General features: G+C 40.8%; 2 protein-coding genes across 2 annotated transcripts in view; one reads left to right on the top strand and one right to left on the bottom strand.

Annotated features, from left to right (window-relative positions):
- Positions 1-18343, bottom strand: part of GOLGB1 (golgin B1) — an 83700-nt gene extending 65357 nt beyond the window's left edge. The window contains exons 1-5 of the mRNA XM_060198300.1: positions 18144-18343; positions 14121-14215; positions 10162-10314; positions 9047-9199; positions 6525-6653 (exon numbers count right to left, since the gene is read on the bottom strand). Coding sequence (XP_060054283.1) covers positions 6525-6653; positions 9047-9199; positions 10162-10314; positions 14121-14215; positions 18144-18210 — 597 coding nt within the window. The 5' untranslated portion in view covers positions 18211-18343. The remainder of the gene's footprint in view (positions 1-6524; positions 6654-9046; positions 9200-10161; positions 10315-14120; positions 14216-18143) is intronic.
- A 245-nt stretch (positions 18344-18588) lies between these two features.
- EAF2 (ELL associated factor 2) overlaps positions 18589-20755 on the top strand; it is a 114088-nt gene continuing 111921 nt past the window's right edge. Inside the window, exon 1 of the mRNA XM_060198298.1 lies at positions 18589-18962. Within this exon, the coding sequence (XP_060054281.1) occupies positions 18926-18962 (37 nt within the window). The 5' untranslated portion in view covers positions 18589-18925. The remainder of the gene's footprint in view (positions 18963-20755) is intronic.

The raw sequence follows: 20755 nt of genomic DNA, 5'->3' as shown, positions 1-20755 counted from the left end.
CTGCTAGGAGCCTAGAATGTTCTTAGCTATGACCATAGAATGCAAGCTCAGACTTTCAGGGATACAGAGGTTACACAGGCTCCTGTGCTTAATATGATCTGGTCAGATCAATGGACTTTACAGTTAATGGTATTTCTATACTTTTCCCAAATTTGGGAGCTACTCTCTTCCCTGATCCAGCTTTCTAGTCTTATTTCCAACTTTGACACTATCTCCCCAGACAATACCTTTAGCCTACCTGCATGTTAGCTGTTGAGCTCAGGCACAATTAGTAAAGTAAAATCTCATCTGCTCTATTCTTACCTTTAGGTTCCTAATTATTAAACAATTTGTTCTGCTTTACATCTTTTTTTTTTTTTTTACTTATTTGTTCACTTATTTATTTATTTTCCGCACTTAATCCAAAAATGAAACTGGAATGGGAGAGCTGGAGCCACAATAAAAGGATTAAAGATTGACTTGGACATAGGACCAGGGAGCTGGCCTTTGACCAACTATAAATAACACCAGAACAGCTTCCCTTGTGCATGACAAAAGATACTAAACTAGGTCCTCAGTGAGGGAGGAATCTGAGCCAGCCAAGAGGAATAAATCCTCGGGAAGAAGGTAGTTGTAGGAAAGCAGGAAGGAAGAGCTGTGTCTTTGCACTGGCAAGTGGCATCCCAGTGATGGATGTGATCTTTGGCAGAAACAAGAAAAAACAGTTGGAACCTGTGAGGGTGAAAGTGACAGGTAAGCATTTGACTCTTCTATGTTTATTTGTACACCTTTTGTTTTCCACTTATAAAAGTACTGTTGTAAATTATTTTTGGAAAATCTGGGAAATATATTTTGGAGGGGGGGGTGGGCAAACTACAAGCTAAGCATGTTTTCTGGAAAATCTAGATGTGTTTTCAATGCATTAAAACTCTGCTTCTAGGGAGAAAGTCTCATGATTTCTAAGAGAGTAAGTTCTGGGAATGCTAGAGTATGGTTACTCTGCAAAAGGTTGCTTATTCCAAATGTGTGGTATATTTATGCAAATATCTGTATCCTAAATTAACACAAAATGGCATAGTAAGTATGGATGAGTCTCTCTCCTGCACATGCACCCTGGCAGGCATGATGGAACCTCTCAGGTATCCAGAGGTGGGATTTCCACAGATGAATACCTGCAGCACTCAGAAAAGAGATAAGGCTGTGGGGAACTGCCCATCGAAACATCCTTTCATGTGGCACTGGCTCTCATTTTCTTTATTTGTTATACCTCTGCCTCTCCTCTTCCTTCCTGTCTTGTTACATTCTTGGTGCCAACCTGTATGTACTTTAAAGAACAAGGACTGGTGGGAGTTGGGCAGTAGTGCAGTGGTTAAGCACACGTGGTGCAAAGCGCAAGTTCGAGTCCCTGGCTCCCCACCTGCAGGGGAAGCACTTCACAGGCGGTGAAGCAGGTCCGCAGGTGTCAAAAAAAAAATTAAAAAACACAAAGAAAGAACAAGGGCTGGTTATGGTTCTGAGAGGTTGCCACAGTGGCTCTGACAAAGTGTTCTGAGAACAAGTGGGTCAGTTCAGCACCTGGGTCCTTTCATCTTTACAGAGATGTACTGGAGGTTTTCCACTGGCAGAGATTAACAGTGTGAGAGAACTCTTGAGGAAGAAAGTTAGATTGGAACTTTCCTTTCTTTCTTTCTTTTCTTTTTTTTTTTTTTGAATCTACAGGTTTTATTTTTTTTCTTCCAGAATAATCTTATTTTATTTTATAGCACTGGGACCTTGCACATGTGTAATTTCACCACTCTAGTGCTCACTCATTCTTTTCATTTCATTTTTTTCTAATCTTTTTTATTTCTTTATTGGGTGAATTAATGTTTTACAGTTGACAGTAAATACAATAGTTTGTACATGCATAACATTTCTCATTTTTCCACACAACAATAAAAACCCCCACTAGGTCCTCTACCATCCTGTTCCAGGACCTGAACTCCCCCCAGCCCCAACCCACCCGCCCCAGAGTCTTTTACTTTGGTGAAATATACCAACTCCAGTCCAAGTTCTGCTTAGTGTTTTCTCTTCTGATCTTGTTTTTCAACTTCTGCCTGTGAATGAGATTATTCCATATTCATCCTTCTGTTTCTGACTTATTTCACTTAACATGATTTCTTTAAGTTCCATCCAAGATGGGCTGCAAATAATGAAATCACCATTTTTATTCTGAAAATGTCCAATAGTTCTAGTTTATCTATCTCTTCATTTAGCTCCTTAGTTTAGTCTCTTTGCTGATTTTCTGCCTGGATGATTTGTCAAGTTGAGAGAGTGGGGTGTTGAAGTCCCTTACTATTACTGTGCTGCTGTTAATATATTGCTGTAGCTCTTTCAGCAGATGTTTGATGTATTTAGATGGCTTCTCCTTGGGTGCATAGATGTTGACAATAATTAAATCTTCTTGACTGATTGATCCTCTAAGCACTAAGTAATGCTCACCTCTATCTTTTTAAATTTTATTTATTTTAAGGTCTATCATGTCAGATAGTAAGAATAGCTGTTCCTGTCCCTTTTTTGTTTGGTCCATTGACTTGTATGATAGTTTTTTATCCTTTCACTTTGAGTCTGTGTTTGTCTTATTGAGTTAGGTGGGATTCCTGCAGACAACATATGGTTGGGTTGTGTTTTCTGATCCATCTTCCTACTCTGTGCCTTTTTAAAAAAATATTTATTTATTTATTTATTTATTCCCTTTGTTGCCCTTGTTGTTTTATTGTTATAGTTATTTGTCGGACCTTAATGCCAGCCCCCCCCACCTCCGCTCTGCTCCATGCTCCATTGCTGACACTATGATTATGCTGACACATAATCATTGTTTTGCCTGAAAGATCCCCACCCCGTTATCCCCATTAATAAAGAATTGTATTACCATGCTGCCATGAGTTCCTCGTCTCTCTCTCCAGCAAACCTACCCTGGCAGTTACTGATGTTGTTGTTGTTGTTGGATAGGACAGAGAGAAATGGAGAGAGGAGAAGACAGAGAGGTGGGGGGAGAAAGACAGACACCTGCAGACCTGCTTCACTGCCTATGAAGCGAACCCCCCTGCAGGTGGGGAGCTAGCAGGCTCGAACCGGTATCCTTACGCCAGTCCTTGCACTTTGCATCACCCTGCGCTTAACCCACTGCGCTACCGCCCAACTCCTTTACTCTGTTCCTTTTAATAGGTGAATTCACACCATTGACATTTATTGATATTACAGATTGAAGATATTTTAATGCTATTATTATAGATTTTTAGAGTGTTCTGATATATGGCATGTTTATGGTGATCTGTTTATAGGAGACCTTTTAGAACTTCTTTCAGGTCAGGGGGTGGTTGATTCCTTCAACTGTTGCTTGTCTGAGAAGGTTTTGACAGTCTAGCAGGATACAGTATTCTTGGTTGAAAGCCTTTCTCATTGAGCACTCGATAGATATCTTGCCATTTTCTTCTGGCCTGTAGTGTTTGTGTGGAGAAATCTGCTGCTAACCTTATGGGTTTTCCTTTGTAGATGACTCTTTGTTTTTCTCCTGCAGCCTTCAGAATCTTTTCTTTATTCTTATTCCTTTCCATTCTAAATATGATGTGTCTTGGTGTCTTTAAGTCTGGGTTAATTCTGTTTGGGAGCCTCTGGGTTTCTTGAACTTTTATGTTTTTTATGTTGCCTAGACTAGGGAAGTTCTCAATTATTATGTCCTGTAGAATGCTTTCTTCCCCTCCCTCTCTTTATTCCTCTGGTAAGCCAATAATGCATATATTATTTCTTTTGAAGTCATCTCATATGTCTCTGTTGTTTTCAGTATCTCTTAATCTTTTTGAGATCTCATACTTCTTTCTTAGTTTTCTCTAATTTGTCCTCAATCTTGCTAATTCTGTTTTCTGCTTCCTTTATTCTATTCACTCTCCCCTCTGTTGTTTTCTGTAGCTCAGTTATTTTGTTACCCTGTTCTGATACTGTATTAGCTTGTTCAGCTAGTTGTGCCCTTATTTCAGCTTTCGGCTCTTTAATTACCTCAAGATAGTTAATGCTTTCTTTCAGAGACTCATTAGTTCTTTCTGCATTTCTGATGACAATTTTTTCAAACTCTTTCTTCACTTCTGTGACTAATTCCTTTGCTACCGTTAGGATACTGATCTCATTCTTCTGTGTTTCTACCATTGGGGGGCTTTTAGCTGTACTTTTGTCCTGGTTCATTTCTCCAAAGTTTCTCCTTGTTTTAACCATTATTACAGTGTGTTATGAGGTCCTTCTCTCAATACTTTTTAGTCCACTGATCATGCTTGCCTGATTGACTTATGTTTAAGTAAGGTACTTAAAGAGTTCACAATTGTGGAAATTAACAGTTGTTTCAATGTTATCTCAATCCCTGAGTTGAAGCACAGTGGCTGTTAAAGCCTCTTTTGCTCTTTTTCTTCCCTGTAGGCTATGGTAGCCTGAGGGCTTTTAAACTATAACTAGGTTTTTTAGCTTAACCACTCACTCCTGACCAAGAGATAAAGCAGGGTGGGGTAGAGATAGCACAATGCTTATGCAAAGAGACTCCTATACCCCAAGGATCCAAAGCTCCAGGCTCAATCCAGCTTCTTTGCTAAGCTGGGCAGTATTGCTGGGCCCTGTGAGTTTCTGAACAAGTCTCGTTTATAGTCTGTAGGTTCTAAGGCAATTATTCACCATGTTCTCATCAGGAGAACAATGTGGAAAGGCTCCCATTATTCAGCCCCACTGCTAGGCCACTGAGGTGTAGATCTTCACCTGAGTTTCCTGGTCAGTTCTCTGCCTCCTGATGTCAGCACAGGGCCTCCCTCTTACTGCTCCAGCCTCTGAAGGCAATTGCAAATGGAGACTCACAGTTGCATTTGATGAGTCTTAGGGGAGTCCTCTCCTCCCTTCAGCAGTCTTTTTGTTGGTAAAAAAGACAGGAGGTGGCTCCTCAACTGGCAGACTTCCAGACTGTTACCAACTGCTCGGGAGTAGATATCTCTCCTTAGGCTCCTCTCTGTCCACGAGCCATGTGTGTTTTCACTCAGCATGAGTGGGTTCCTAAAGTAGTACCAGTCTCATCTTGTGGCAGTCTCAGGTGATCTCTGATATTTCTTGTTCTTTAGAGAAGTTTCTCAACTGGGTTGAGCTGGAGGTCTGGGCAGAGTTGTGGTCTCTGGATGCTCTGGTGATTTGGTGGGTTCCCAAAGTAGTTCTAATCCTGTCTTGTTGTGAAATCAGGTGGTCTCCTTTGATATTCCTAGTTCTGCTTTATTTCTTAAAACTTTTCAGCCACCAAGTTGTAGATGCTACCATGATGCCAACCTGATTTCCCTGGGTAGATGACCTCACCTGTGTCCTGGAACCCCATATCTCCAGAGCTCTACTCCACTACGAAAAGATCAAAACAGGTTGGGAGTATAGATTGACCTGCCAATCCTGTGTTCAGCAGGAAAGCAATTACAGAAATCAGACCTCCCACCTTCTGCACCCCATAATGATCCTGAATCCATATTCCCAGGGAGATAAAGAATAGGAAAGCTTCTAGTGGAGGGGATGGGATATGGAACTCTGGTGCTGGGAACTGAATCAAATTGTACCCCTCTTATCCAACAGACTTCCTGAACATAATTTAAGCAATGAAAAATCTGGCTGCCAGGAGCAGTGGATTCGTAGTGCAGGCAGTGAGCCCCAGCTATAACCCTGGAGGCAAAAAAAAAAAAAAAAAAAAAAAAAAAAAAATATATATATATATATATATATATATATATATATATATATATATATAATTATTAAGTAAAAGATGACCAATTCTATGAAGCAATAATAAAACTGAAAGAAACTGAGAAATACTAATAACAAAGATGGAAATATGGATAATAGAAGTCCCTAAACAAGGAAGAAAACCAAATATTATAAGCTATAAAATTCAATAAAATGATACTTAAGTAAAAATATGTAAAACTAGATGTTGAAAGAGCACAGTATAGGTCTATAAATCTCAAGCAACAATGACAGATATCATTGTTTACTCTAATAACATGGCAATCCCTGAAGAGGGCAAGGCAACTGACAGATACATAAGTCTAAATCTAAATCTTAAGGGTATTTAGAATATGTATTTGTTAGAGAGTAGTCCATTGGGCTTTAGAGATTCTTCAGCTTGGGGCTGACAGGAGATACACCTGGTTAAGGCACATATCACCAAGCACTAGGACATGGGTTCAAGTGCCCACTCACCACCTGCAGGGGGAAAGCTTCACAGGCAGTGAAGCAGGTCTGTAGGTATCTCTCTGTCTCTCTCCCTCACTATCTCACCCACCCTTCTCAATTTTTCTCTGTTCTATCAAAAAAAAAAAAAAAAAACAGAAAGAAGGAAAAAAAAAACCTGGAAAAAAATGACCGTTAGGAGTGGTGGATTTGTAGTGCTAGCATCGGGCCCCAGAGATATCCCTGATAGCAATAGAAAAAAGAGAGAGAAAAAAAGAGGGGGGGGGAGAGAGTCACCAACTTAATTATTACAGGGTGATTTACACTCTTACTTGTTTAGCTTGCTCTGTCTGTGCCTGGATGAGTTGAGCTTGCAAACTGCTAATTAGTTCCTCCTTCTCCTGAAGTTTAAGTTTTATCTTTTCTGCTTCCAACTCTTCCTCTGTAGAACTCTTATCATGCTGAAAATAGAGACAAAGTCATTTAAAATAATGACTAACATATGTTATCTTTTACTCTAATTTGCTCTCTATATGTAACCATTCAATTAAAGTTTTATCAAATTCATAGGAACAAGAAGTAATACCTAATCTAACAAGATAATCTTTTTTTTTTTTTTGACAATTTAAGACTTCTTTAAAGTGCTTTTTTTAAAAGAAAAATATGTATGTATATTTGTATTTTCATGAGCTAAGCTTAGAAGGGAGAAAGACAGAAACCAGAGCACTCCTCAGTTCTAGTTTATGGTAGTGCTGAGCACTGAGTAAGAGCTCAGGATCCTGGATTCTGGTCCCCTATGTTTGGAGCACCCTAATTTCCCAATATCTTCGGAAATGTTTTCTCCTTCCTTTACCTTTATCAAGTAATCACTAGATCCCAAGTTGGCTTTTGTTTGTTTGTTTGTTTTGACAGCACCTATAAAGAGCCTGTGGTACAACAGAGTTAAATCTCTTGACAAAGAAGGAATTTTAAGAATTTCCAATTTCAGTATGGCTCAGGTAATAGGTATAAACTTTGGACAAGACAGGAAAATAGCTATCTAAAAATACTAGAGAGGAACCAAAATCAAGGAGACACAAGACTAGAGCTGATACTTAAAAGAAATGACACCAAGTTTCCACATTCTCATAGTCTTTAGTCAGTCCCATGCAACATGGATACTTAATTAAAAAATTCAGTCTTTCTGCTTGAAAAAAAGAGAAGATATAATTCAGGTAATCATGGTGCTATGAGAGATAATATGTTCTAATAAAAATTAAAGAAATTCAAAATTTTCAATAGCTTATCAAGATTGAACCAGATTCTGCCTTTCTATTTAAGGTCTTCCTCCCTTCCCCCAAAAGAACTTGGTCAACTTAATGGAAACTAAACAGAGTAACTTTACACATTCTTCTATATAGTTATCAGTCAAGCATCTGAGAACTATTGTCATTTTTTTCAACTATACTTTCCATAGTATAAGGTTGGTGGGACAGCAAACTGGTGTAACTGCTATTTGTCTGTCTGTCTTTATTTATTTATTTATTTTTAAAAAATTTTACTAGTGATTTATAAAGTTACAAGACAACAGGTGTATACTGTGCATCTGCTATACTGTTACCTTTAGGTTCCTAATTATTAAACAGTTTGTTCTACTTTATATCTTAATGCTTTTTAGCCACCAAACTGTAGATGCTACTGAACGCCAACCCGACTTCCCTGAGCAGATGACCTCACTAATGTGTCCTGGAACTCTACTTCACCAGAGTCCTATCCCACTAGGGAAAGAAAGATAGAGGCTGGAGGTATGGATTAACCTGCCATCGCCCCTTTCCAACAGAGAAGCAGTTACAGAAGCCAGAACTCCTACCTTCTGCACTCCATAAAGATCGTTCATGCATACTCCTAGAGGGATAAAGAATAGGGAAACGCCCAGTGGAGGGTATGGGATATATAACTCCAGTGGTAGGAATTATACCCCTATTATCCCACTTGTCGATCACTATTAAATCACTAATAAAATAAATTTAAAAAATTATATTATAAACCAATGTTAAATCATTATAAATAAATGGTTAGCTGAATGTATTTGGGGTTCAACCACAGAGGAAAGGTGAACAATTATTGGCATAATGATCTATTCCTCAAAATGTATGACTTTCCTTACTCTTCTCTATCTCTAACTTAGTTTTGCTGGTATAGTTATAAACTTAAATAGCACTTCTTACAGATTCCAAAGCAATCTAGTTGATTCAGCCCAGACTCCATGAGACTTTCATAGACTATTAGTGACCACAGGAGGACATACAATATTCTATACTGTCAATGAATTGAAGATTTCAGGGAATATCTAATTCAATTTTATAATCAATGGTGACAATTTTCAAATACTATGTTCTATCTAAATGCTTCATCTGAGTATGTACTTCTTCATTTCCATGTTCTGTTGGCCCTTGGTTCTCCCTCTGTGTGGCCCATAACCCAAATGGATTATAAGCTCAGTATTAAAAAGCCATAACTTGGGAGTCAGGCAATAGTACAGCGGGTTAAGTGCAGGTGGCGCAAAGCATAAGGACTGGCATAAGGATCCTGGTTGAAGCCTCCAGCTCCCCACCTGCAGTGAAGTCACTTCAAAAGCAGTGAAGCAGGTCTGCAGGTGTCTTTCTTTCTCTCCCTGTCTGCCCCTCCTCCATCCGCACTATCCAACAACAACGACATCAATAACACAACAATAAAACAATAAGGTCAACAAAAGGGAATAAATATGAAAAAAAAAACTTAAAAGGCCATAACTACATATATATTGGCAGTTAGTGAAGGTCTGCTATAAATCTTTCCTCTCAGAATATAAATATATTATACCCAATCTCCATACCTTAGAGTGTTGCTCCTCTGAATGAGGTTCTGTAGGTGAAATAGTCCCCCCTTGTGCCTTCATTTCTTCTATATGTTTATTCAAAGAAGTTAGTTTGGCCTTAGCATGAAGTTTTAGCTTTTTTATCTTATTATCAGCAGCTTTTCTTTCTTCCTGTTAGAAGACAAAAATGGTAAGTCTACAAATATTTGCTTTTATTTTTATTTTTTGCAAATGTTTTATTATTTATTTATTTATTTGACTCCAGGGTTATATCACTGGAGCTCAGTGCCTGCACTATGAATCCACTGCTCTTGGAGGCCATTTTTTCCCATTTTTGTTACCCTTGTTGCTGTTGTTGTTGGGTAGGACAGAGAGAAATTGAGAGAGATGGGGAAGAGAGAGAGGGGGAAAGAAAGATAGATACCTGCAGACTTGCTTCACTGCTTGTGATGTGACCCCCTGCAGGTGGGGAGCCAGGGACTCGAACCAAGGTCCTTATGCTGGTCCTTGTGCTTCAAACCATGTGCACTTAACCCGCTGTTCTACTGCCCGGCCCCCTTATTATTATTAAGATGAGGTCCTTAGGCCTATTAATTTCTTTATTTTTCTGGAGTGCTACTCAGCTTTGAATTATGGCGGTGCTAAAGACTCAACCTAAGGTCTTAGAGCCTCAAGCACGAAAATCTGTTACATGACCACCATGCTCCCCAGACTCTTATCCATCACTTATTTAGCATATAGTAAAAGTTATTCTTTTACTATACTAGGCATCATCTCACAGAACTAGAAGAAAAAAAAAACATTCTGTACTAATGTAAGTGAAGAGAAAAATCTAAATGAATCATGTGTCTGCCAAATTTTTTTTTATATTATTTCTTTTGAAGTCATCCCATATGTCTCTGTTATTGTTTTCAGTATCTCTTTTTTTTTTATTTAAGAAAGGATTAATTAACAAAACCATAGGGTAGGAGGGGTACAACTCCACACAATTCTCACCGCCCAATCTCCATATCCCACCCCCTCCCCCGATAGCTTTCCCATTCTCTATCCCTCTGGGAGCATGGACCCAGGGTCATTGTGGGTTATGTCTGCCAAATTTAATAAATGTTCAATAAGAAGGAAAAATTTAGTACCTGTAGAATTTCATCCTTTTGCTGTAGTTCAATATCTTTCTGTCGAATCATTTCTTTTAGCTCCACCACCATTTGTTCTGTATAAGCCAGGCGTTCCATGGCATCCTCTTGTGTTCTATTATTCAACTCCATGTTTGATTCTTGGGGTATTTCCTAGTATATATTAAAAAAAAAAAAAGTAAAACCTCTGCATCCCAGGCAGACAATCTCACCAATGTACCCTGGAACCCCATCTCTCCAGGGCCCTGCCCCACTAGGAAAAGAAAGAAATAGGTTGGGGCTACAGATCAATCGACCTGCCAATGGCCATGTCCAGTGGAGAAGCAATTACAGAAGCCAGACTTTCCACCATCTGCACCCCATAATGATCCTGGGTCCATACTCCCAGAGAGATAGAGAATAGTAAAGCTTCCAGTAGAAGGGATAGGATATGGAACTCTGGTGGTGGGAACTGTGTAGAACTGTACCCCTCTTATCCTAAGGTTTTGTCGATATTTTCTATTTTTTATTTTATAAATTAAATTAAATTAAAAAAGAAAAAAAGGAAAAAAATGCCAATAAACTAGGAAAGAAGAATATCTTTACAATAAGGTTCTAGTAAGAACTGTTTTAGTTTCAAGTGCTAGAGATAGCATAATGGTTATGCAAACAGACTCTCATGCCTGAGGCCCCAAAGCCCTAGGTTCAATATCCCACACCACCATAAGACAGAGAGAGCTAAGCAGTGCTCTGGTGTTTCTCTCTTTGTGTGTGTCACTCTCTCTGCATGGCTTTCAAAAATAAAATATCTTTAAAAAATCTTTAAAAAAAAAAAAAAAAGAATTGTTTTAGTTTCATCTGTCTTTTTTGTCCAGTTCATATCTTTACTTAAGAAAGCTTTCTAGGGTGTCAGGCAGTAGCACAGCGGGTTAAGCACACATGGTGCAAAGCACAAGGATCCCAGTTCAAGCCACAGGCTCCCCACCTGCAGGGAAGTCGCTTCATAGGCCACAGCATGTGAAGGTCTGCAGTGCAGACATCTATCTTTTCTCCCCCTCTCTGTCTTCCCCTCCTTTCTCCATTTCTCTCTATCCTACCTGGCAACAATGATGTCAATAACAACAATAATAATAACCGCAACAATAATAAGAACAAAGGCAACAAAAAGGAAAATAAATAATAAAACATTAAAAAAAGCTTTCCAGAATTAACATAATCAAAATGATTATTCTACCCAGAGCCATATACAGATTTAGCACAATCCCTATCAAGGGAAGACGATGGATTTTGCCTATGTATTAAAGACTAGTGGTCCGGGAGGTGGCGCAGTGGATAAAGCACTGGACTCTCAAGCATGAGGTCCTGAGTTCAATCTCTGGCAGCACATGTAACAGAAAGATGTCTGGTTCTTTCTCATTAATAAAAAAAATTTTTTTTAAAAGACTATACTAAAAACCATTAACCTACCTATAAAGTAATTAAAATAAATTGATGGTGAGTGGCCAAGCCATTATACTGGGGAAAGGGTCAGGAGTTGGCATGTAAGGGGCAGAGGTCACTGTCATTTAAATTCCAATCCACCCACACCATAACACTTCCAGGCAGGACCACTTGTGGGCACAAAGAGGATATGTTTCCAGAAACTGCTTGACTTTTCCCCAAAGATAATGAATATTCTGCCCTATTATTATAAAATTACTACAAACTTTTCCTTCTGTTACATCTGGGACCATGATTTTTTTTTTTAATTTTGTAAATGTTAAGAATTTTATAATTATTTCACTAGTCAGTCTTGCCTAATTTTACCAGAGATAAATAAAAGGAAGCAAGATCACAAACCACTAAGTGAAAGAAGCCGACATTTAATTTTAAGGTGGGAGGGGGAGATGCCATAATGGTTATGCAAAGAGACGCTCATGCCTGAGGCTCCAAGTCCCAGGTTCAACAATCCCCATCACCACCATAAGCCAGAGCTGGGCAGTGCTCTAGCTAAAAAAAAAAAAAAAAAGGGGGGGGGGGAGTACAGTAGGTTAAGCGCACATGGAGCAAAGCACAAGGATCAGCAGAAAGATCCCGGTTTGAGCCCCTGGTTCCCCGCCTTCAGGGGAGTCACTTCACAGGCAGTGAAGCAGGTCTGCAGGTGTCTTTCTCTCCCCCTCCTCTCTCCATTTCTCTCTGTCCTATCTAACAACGATGACATCAATAACAATAATAATGCTAGAGACGACCCGAACTGCCCCTGTGGCTACAGACAGACGATGACCCACATAGTCAGCGACTGCCACCTCTCCACATTCAAAGGAGGTCTTGAAACTTTACATCAGGCTCAACCTGACGCTGCTGACTGGCTACGGAAGAAGGGCAAATGCTAGAAGAAGAAGAACTACTACAACAACAATAAAAACAACAAGGGCAACAAAAGAGAAAATAAATATATATTTAAAAAAACTTTAAATTTAAGGAGTAGTTAAATAAATAAAATAATCTCAATGACAGGAAGTAGTATATATACTTTTTCAAAAAATTAAGAGACTTCTTTTAATTTCTTATGTGGTCACAAGAGTTTACAGGTTCAACTACCAATGATAGTGGTGAACTGTGCTCTGCTACCTCTCTCTCTTATAATAAATTCATAAATATTTATTTAAAATAATGGTTACAGAAGAATTTATAATTGCAAATAGATATTTTCAACCCCTAAAGTGCTACATTTCCACCATATGCCATTCTATTTGTCTATTTGTTATAGCAGTCTCTGTTTTAGTTATCTGTATTTCACCGAAAAGTGAAACCATCTGATAGACTGTAAACCATTAATCCTGCAATAAAAAAACTAAATAAAAAAGAAACCATCTGACAGCTGTCTTTCACTTTTCTACTTATTTCACTTTATATAAATTACCTCTATTTACAAACAATTTGTCTCAAATTGAGACACAATGTTCATTCCAATGTAAGAGGAGTATATACTGAAGAGTTAAAACAATTTATTGGGTTGTCCAAAAAGTCACGACATATTTTTCTGTGTTTTCCTGTACAAACATGCACTATGACTTTTCCAAGAACCCAACAGTATTAGTCTGGGTCCATTCTACAGCAACTTATACAACATACTTTCATGCCTAAAATACACAGGTCATATGCTAAATTAACCTGGTGGCATTATAAGCCAGATGTAAACAGTACTCTGGTGAAAGGAAGGAAGGAAGGAAGGAAGGAAGGAAGGAAGGAAAGAAGGAAAGAAGGAGGAAGGAAGGGAAGGAAACCTGGCACTAAACAAGGTTCAAAGGGACAAAGGACAAATACCTTTAAAATCTCACCAGGAGATCTGTTTCCAGTCACTGCGACTGTTGGGTCAGCTTATAGATTATTTATAAGGGAGTCGGGCGGTTAAGTGCACATGGCACAAAGCCCAAGGACCAGCATAAGGATCCTGGTTCAAGCCCCCGGCTTACCACCTGCAGGGGAGTGGCTTCACAGGCTGTGAAGCAGGTTTGCAGGTGTCTATCTTTCTCTCCCCCTCTCTGTCTTCCCCTCCTCTCTCCATTTCTCTCTGTCCTATCGAACAATGACGACATCAATAATAACAACAATATTAACTACAACAATAAAAAACAAGGGCAACAAAAGGGAATAAATAAAATAAATATTTTTTTAAAAAAAGATCATTTGTAAAGACTCATATTTTTTTGCCAAACAGTACAAGGGAACCTCTTTACATTATTCTAAAATTCTTTTTCTTAAAAGAACATGAAATATGTTTCGTCAGTAGAGAAATTGATAGGGAAGGGGGAAATTAAAAGGGAGAGAGAGAGAAAAGGAGAAACCTAGAGCACTGCTTTCACTGCTTGTGAAGCTTCTCCCCTGCAGGTGGGGACTGGGAGCTTGAACCAGAGTACTTGTGCATGGTAACGTGTGATCAACCAGGTAAACCACTACTCAGCCCCTTCATCAGTTTAATTCAGAACAGAGCTACTCACAGGATCCAAAGAAGCCCTCATATTTTCATCAGTGTCATCTCCTGATAATTCATGCAAAACAACATTTGCCAGCCCTGATAATCGGCTCAGCATTTCTGCAGAAGAAGAAAACACAAGAATCAGTAAAATATTGTAGATTTTTCCTGTATCGGCAAGTACTGGGCTGTCATAAAAAGTCACTACTTCTTTTTGCATAGTAAAAAAATATGTCATGACTTTTCCAACATCCCAACATATCATCTATAAGTTAAATAAGAAAACTGTGTGGGTAATATATATTTGGGGTGCAAACTGTATTCAGGTGATACCTTCATAAAAGCATATGTCTATATGAGGATATATCTAGGAGATAGTTTACCTAGAAGCCTTATCAGGCATGAGGCACCTGAATTTCATCCTTGGCACCACAACACCAGGTAAGGCTCCTTGGATGATGGAGCAATGTTATGGCACCTCTCTCACTCTCCCTCCATCCACATCTATCTAAAAGGGTGGGGGGAAAAGTCTCAGGAGCAATGGAGCAATGATATAATGCATGCATGAGAGCCAATCATGGGGCGGGGGGAGAAACTTATTAGTGTATTCACACACTGTTCTTTACAGTAGGAACTCACAACAGATATTAACAGATATATTAATGTTAATAGTTTTAATTGTTATTGTAAAGATTGGTTAAAAATTGTAAGACATTTTTTGGGAGGCTACAGCGTGGTACCTACACTGTACAGTGTGTGTACAACTCTTGTTTTCTGGTACCAAAATTTCTGTGCCCCCACTTCCCTTTTATAACAACCACAGTTTTTAGAAAGTCCAAGAGATGGCCTATTCACTATTTTACTGTTTTATTTGCAAATCTATTTGTTTTAGTTAGATTATATTCTACCTATAAGTGAAATTATCTGATAGTTGTCTTTTACTTCTTATATAAGAGATGAAGATACAGGTCAATATATCTCTGATGAACATAAATTCTCAACAAGATACTAATACAGTGGTCTGGGAGGTAGCAGAGTGGATAAAGCATTGGACTCTCAAGCAGGAGGGGGAGGGAGGAGGGGGCAGGCTGGAGAGGGAGGAGGGGGAAGAGAAGGAAGGGGGAGGGAGAGGAGAAGGAAGGGGGAGGGAGAGAAGGAAGGGGGAGGGGGAAGAGAAGGAAGGGGGAAGAGGAGGAGGGGAGAGGAGGTGAAGGAGGAGGGAGGAAGAGGGAGAGGAAGAAAGAAGTAGAGGAGGGGAGAAGGGAGGACAGGGGGAGGAGGAGAGAGGTAGAGGAGGGTCTGAGGGAAGTAGAGGGCAGAGGTGGAGAAGGGGGAAGGATAGGAGGAAGAGGATCTGGAGGGAGAGGAGCAGGAGAGGGGGAGGATGGGGGAGGGAAAGGAGGAAGATGGGGAGGGAGAGGAGGAGGAAGGTGAGGAGAAGGGGAGGAGGAGGGAGAAGAGGGGGAAGAGGAAGGTGAGGAGGAGGAGGAGGGGGAGAAGGGGGAAGAAGAGGAGGAGGGGGAATAGGAGGGGGAGGGGAGGAGGAGGAAGAGGAGGGGGAGGGAGAAGGAGGAAGAGGAGGGGGAGGATGGGGAGATAGGGAGAGAGACAGAGAGACACCTGCAGCCCTGCTTCAGCAACTGTGAAGTTTTCTCCCTGCAGGTGGGGACCAGGGGCATGAACTTAGGTCCTTGTGCACTGTTATGTGTTCATTTAACAAGCTGCACCACCACCTGGCCCCAAAAAGTTCTACTGTTAAAGCATGCAATTTAAAAAGTTTGGAAACCACTGATATAACCAGATTTAACAAAGGAAATAGGAAAGTATTGGTTGAGAAGCTAGTGTAGTGGTTATGCAACAGACTTTCCTGCCTGAGGTGTGGATGCTCCAGATTCAATCCCTGGCATAGCACCACAAACCAGAGCTCAGTAGTGCACCAGAAAAAATAAGAAAGAAAGTGGCTGGGAAGACTGCATAATGGTTATACACAGTAGACTACAAGGGCCCAGGTTCAGTTCCCAGCACCACCATATGCCAGAGCTGAGCAGTGCCCTGGTATCTACTTTCCTTTCTCTATCTCTCTCATTTAAATAAATAAAAATATTTAAAAATAAAAAAAGAAGAAAGAAAGGAAGGAAGAAAGAAGAAAGTGAAAGAAAAGAAGAAAGGAAGAGAGGAGAAATGAAAGGAAGGCTTTAAATAGTCATTTCAAGACAGAGGGAAGAAAATTAAAAATTGTGAAATAGTGTACAAGGTCTGCAGTTTCTGAATTCCCTTTACGTTTTCCTGTACCTATTTTATGACCAAATCCTGACATTTTCCAAAAGAACAGAACAGATGTTAGGATAAGAGGAAAGAAGGAGGGGGCTGGGCGGTAGCGCAGCGGGTTAAGCTCACTTGGCGCAAGGCGCAGGTTCAAAGCGCAGGTTCTGGAGTAGGGATCCCCAGTTCCAGCCCCAGGCTCCCCACCTGCACCTGCAGGGAAGGCGGTGAAGCAGGTCTGCAGGTGTCTTTTTCTTCCCCTCTCTGTCTTCCCCTCCTCTCTCAATTTCTCTCTGTCCTATCCAACAACATGACAACAATAATAGTAACTACAACACCGATAGGCAACAAAAGGGAAAAAAGAAGTGGCCTCCAGGAGCAGTGGATTCGTAGTGCAGGTACGGAGCCCCAGCAATAACCCCAGCGGCAAAAGGAGGAGGAGGAGGGGGAGGGGGAGGAGGAGGGGGAGGAGGGGGAGGAGGGGGAGGAGGGGGAGGGGGAGGGGGAGGGGGAGGAGGAGGGGGAGGAGGAGGAGGAGGAGGAGGAGGAGGAGAGAAAGGCAGACATTTTCCTGGCTAGGATCATTCAAATCATGAACAATGGTTTCATCTTTCTAGAAAGTTTTCCAATATTCCTGTAAGATTTTTTTCTTTTTTAAATATTTTATTTGTTAATAGTTTGCTATAAGATTGTAAGATTACAAATGTATACTTCCACATCACATCCACCACCAAAGTTCTGTATTCCCACGCTCCCACCTCCCGAAGATAACCACCATAGATCTTATACGTCTTTTTTTGATAAGTTTTTTAAAAAAAATATTTATTTATTCCCTTTTGTTGCCCTTGTTTTATTGTTATAGTTATTATTGTTGTTGTTATTGAGGTCATTGTTGTTGGATAGGACAGAGAGAAATGGAGAGAGGAGGGAAAGACAGAGAGAGGGAAAGATAGACACTGCAGACCTGCTTCACCACCTGTGAAGTGACTCCCCTGCAGGTGGGGAGGCGGGGGCTCGAACTGGGATCCTTACGCCGGACCTTGCGCTTTGCGCCACCTGCACTTAACCCGCTGCGCTACCGCCCGACTCCCACAGAAATTTTTTTTTTTTGTTTTTATTTATTATTGGATAGAGACAGAGAGGAATTGAGAAGGGAGGGGGAAACAGAGAGAAGAACAGGAAGAGAGACAGAGAGTCACCTGCAGCCCTGCTCCACTGCTCACGAAGCTTTCCCCCTGCAGGTAGGGGCAAGCAAAGATTTCTTAATAGCTTGGAAAGCATCTATTTCTAAAGCATCCAGTGATTTTATTTATTTATTTACTGGGAAACAATGTGTGTGTGTGTGTGTGTGTGATTACACTCGGCCACAAAAGTGTAGGATTTCTGGGTATAGTTCCACGCCACAACTACCATCAAAATTCTGTGTCCCAGCCCTTCCTCCTCCCATAGATAAGCCAGTGATTTTAAATACAGTATCTCCGTCCCAATCTTAAAATGCACTCTCTCCACAGATAAACTAGAACTCTTTAAATAAACCAAACATAAACATTCTCTATGTGTCAAGGTGCTAAATCTCCCCTTCATGGTCCTAGAGGCCACTCCAATTATGCAATTAATAACGTATGGACACCACCAAACCGAGTTCTTTCAGAACTCTTTTCAGGGTTCCCTCTCTCAGCCTATCTACCCAGGATTTTAGTATTGATAAGATCGCCAGGACAGCCCCACACTGACAATTGCCAGCAACTCCTTAGCAAGACTGTAACGGCCTCCTTTGAGTAAATACCTCCAGTGTTTCCGTGACCTCCGCCCCAGCGACCTTGCATCGGAGACCCGCCTCTGGTTCCTGACATTAAGTTTGCTAGGCGCCTGAACTCAGGGCCCCGTAGGTCCTCTCCTACGTCAGCCGCGAGCTGCAAATGCAGGCAGCTGGAGCAGGCCGCTCAGAAAACCAGGCCGCGGGGGCAGGGCGGAGCCAAGGGCCTCTCTCCTGGAGAAACGTCCAGGAGAGGAGCGAGACATCGCCTGTGTGCCCCGACATCTCCGGGGGTGGGGGGGTGGAGGCAGCGAGCCCGAAGTTCTCTGACGTGACAGCTGGAGTGTGGGAGACTAGAACCAGGCCTGGGAGGTGAAGCGGGTTAGGTGAAACGGAAGATCCCGGTCCGAATCCCGGGGAAGAGGGGCGGGACCAGAGTGTGGCTGCTTCTGCAGGACCGTGGCCCCGGTGACGGGAGGCGACCGTTAAAAGACTCAACGAGGGGAGGCGTTGGGGTGTATACCCCACTCACCTGGCAGAGGCAGTCGCCGGGGGTCCAGCCGCCCCTCCCAAATTTAAGCCACGTCAGCTCAGGAATCCCGTACACGACACCTAGCACCACCGAGAGAGCTCGGCCTAAGGACTTAACCACTCACAGTGGGACGGAAGATGGGATAGGACATGGGCCAATCAGCGCCATCGGCAGGCCGTTACCTGGGAGACCAGGCACGCCTTGTTTGTAACTAACCCATCAATAACCACAGAAACCAATCAACGTCAGGAAATGCACCTCTTCCTCAAAGAAACAGCCAATGGATTCTGAAGAATACGGGAGGCGTGGCATTAAACGTAAGCATGGTCCCGGAAATAGATCCGGGAAAGATCCGGAAATGGCAGGGGGGTGGGGAGGGGGAGAAAGTGCCTGTGTGGCTGCTAAGGCATTTTGGGGAAGGTCAAAGTTTCTTTGACGGATGTGGGATAGATCTAGCAGTTTCCTCCAATTCCTCCGCCCATTTGGATGTGACCCCCAACTTTCGGTTGGGATTTTAGGGAGACTCCATGGGCACCAGATGCAATTAAGGATTCTTGAATGAGCTGTGAGAAGGGGGTTGGGAATAAGGATTTTGCTTGGAATAATAAAGTATTGAGCCGCAAAATAGGTCCTTTAATAGCACCTTTAGATTTTGCTGATGAAAAATGAGAGCCAGATAAGAGACTAACCCGAAGATTTAGTATTGGTACTTGGACTAGAACTGGTTTCTATATGAAAGAGAATCAGCAATTAGAATCTTACAATTAGTTTGTAAGAACCTAGGGAATAGAGCTTTTGGGACTTTAAGCGGAAGGGCTCAGGTCCTGGAGTGTGTGAATCATTGAGCTCCAGTAACAGTCACTAATGAGAAATTACACTCATATGTCAATAACTGTTCTGTATACCACTAACACCTCCACCCAAAAATTATTTTTAAAAAGACTCCTGATCTCTTAAGCCCCCTAAATAAAGGTGGGAATAACCAACTCCAGTGATTTTAGGCACTCTCTTAATAATAATACTGATTTTAACTTACTGAGTGCCAGGCCTTCATCTAGTCTGCTCACCCTAAGGCTTATATTACACTTAGAGGTTCAATCCAAACATCAGCTCAGTAGAAATTTGTGAGCTACCAATCTAAAAATCTCAGCTCTCCAGCTCTGCATATATTGTTTTATTAGTGGTTTAATATTGACTCTGCTAATATTTTACTAAGCATTTTGTATCTATCATATGATGTATTTAATTTATTGCTATCTTGCTCTCCTCACTAAATTATTCTGAAATGGCAGAAATCAACACTTTTGATCCCAGCTATATATCCAGGTCCAATAAACAATATACAATAGAATGCTCAGTATATACTTACTCAAAAAAAAAAATACATGAGTATTGCTATTTTAAATATGGAATATTAAAGCACCAGAAGGCTAAGCAACTTGCACAACTAAGTTACATGGTAAGGGACAGAGGTAGGATTTGAGATAGCAACTTGACTTGAAAGCTGTAGCACATCATCAACATATCATATTCTTCTTTGTGAGTTATACACACCCAGTAAAGCTTTACTTTATTAATTATTTATTTGCTTAATTAATTAGCTTTACTGCTAATCAGTCTTTTCCACTTTCATCTTTGGAATGTATAATGGTGCAAGAGAAAAATCTATCATCAGGACAAATAGTCACTACTACACATTCAGTTTCCAACTTCATTTTTGATGCACTCCAAAAATTTTGGTATAGACTCCTCAGCTTTCTCATGTTTCTGACAAAAGTTATTCAAACTTAATCTCATACACTCTCCTCACATTCCCAACAGATGAACTTGCTTCTAAGAAAAAAATCAAAACCATCACCTGAGTTCCATTCATTTACTACTCCCTAAAATAACTTCCTTTCTATGTACTTCCTTTCATATTCAAACTTAGAGCATCATTCAGTTTAAACAATAAAATATTCTTTGTTGTTGTTGTTGCTTTGTTGTTGTTATTGATGTCGTTGTTGTTGGATAGGGAAGAGAGAAATGGAGAGAGGAGGGGGAGAGAAAGATAGACACCTGCTTCACTGCCTGTGAAGCGACTCCCCTGCAGGTGGGGAGCTGGGGACTA

This window comes from Erinaceus europaeus, chromosome 9 (assembly GCF_950295315.1).
Source record: "Erinaceus europaeus chromosome 9, mEriEur2.1, whole genome shotgun sequence".
Lineage (NCBI taxonomy): Eukaryota > Metazoa > Chordata > Mammalia > Eulipotyphla > Erinaceidae > Erinaceus > Erinaceus europaeus.
The sequence above is the reverse complement of the archived record's forward strand: the minus strand, read 5'-3'. Positions and strand labels throughout refer to the sequence as shown.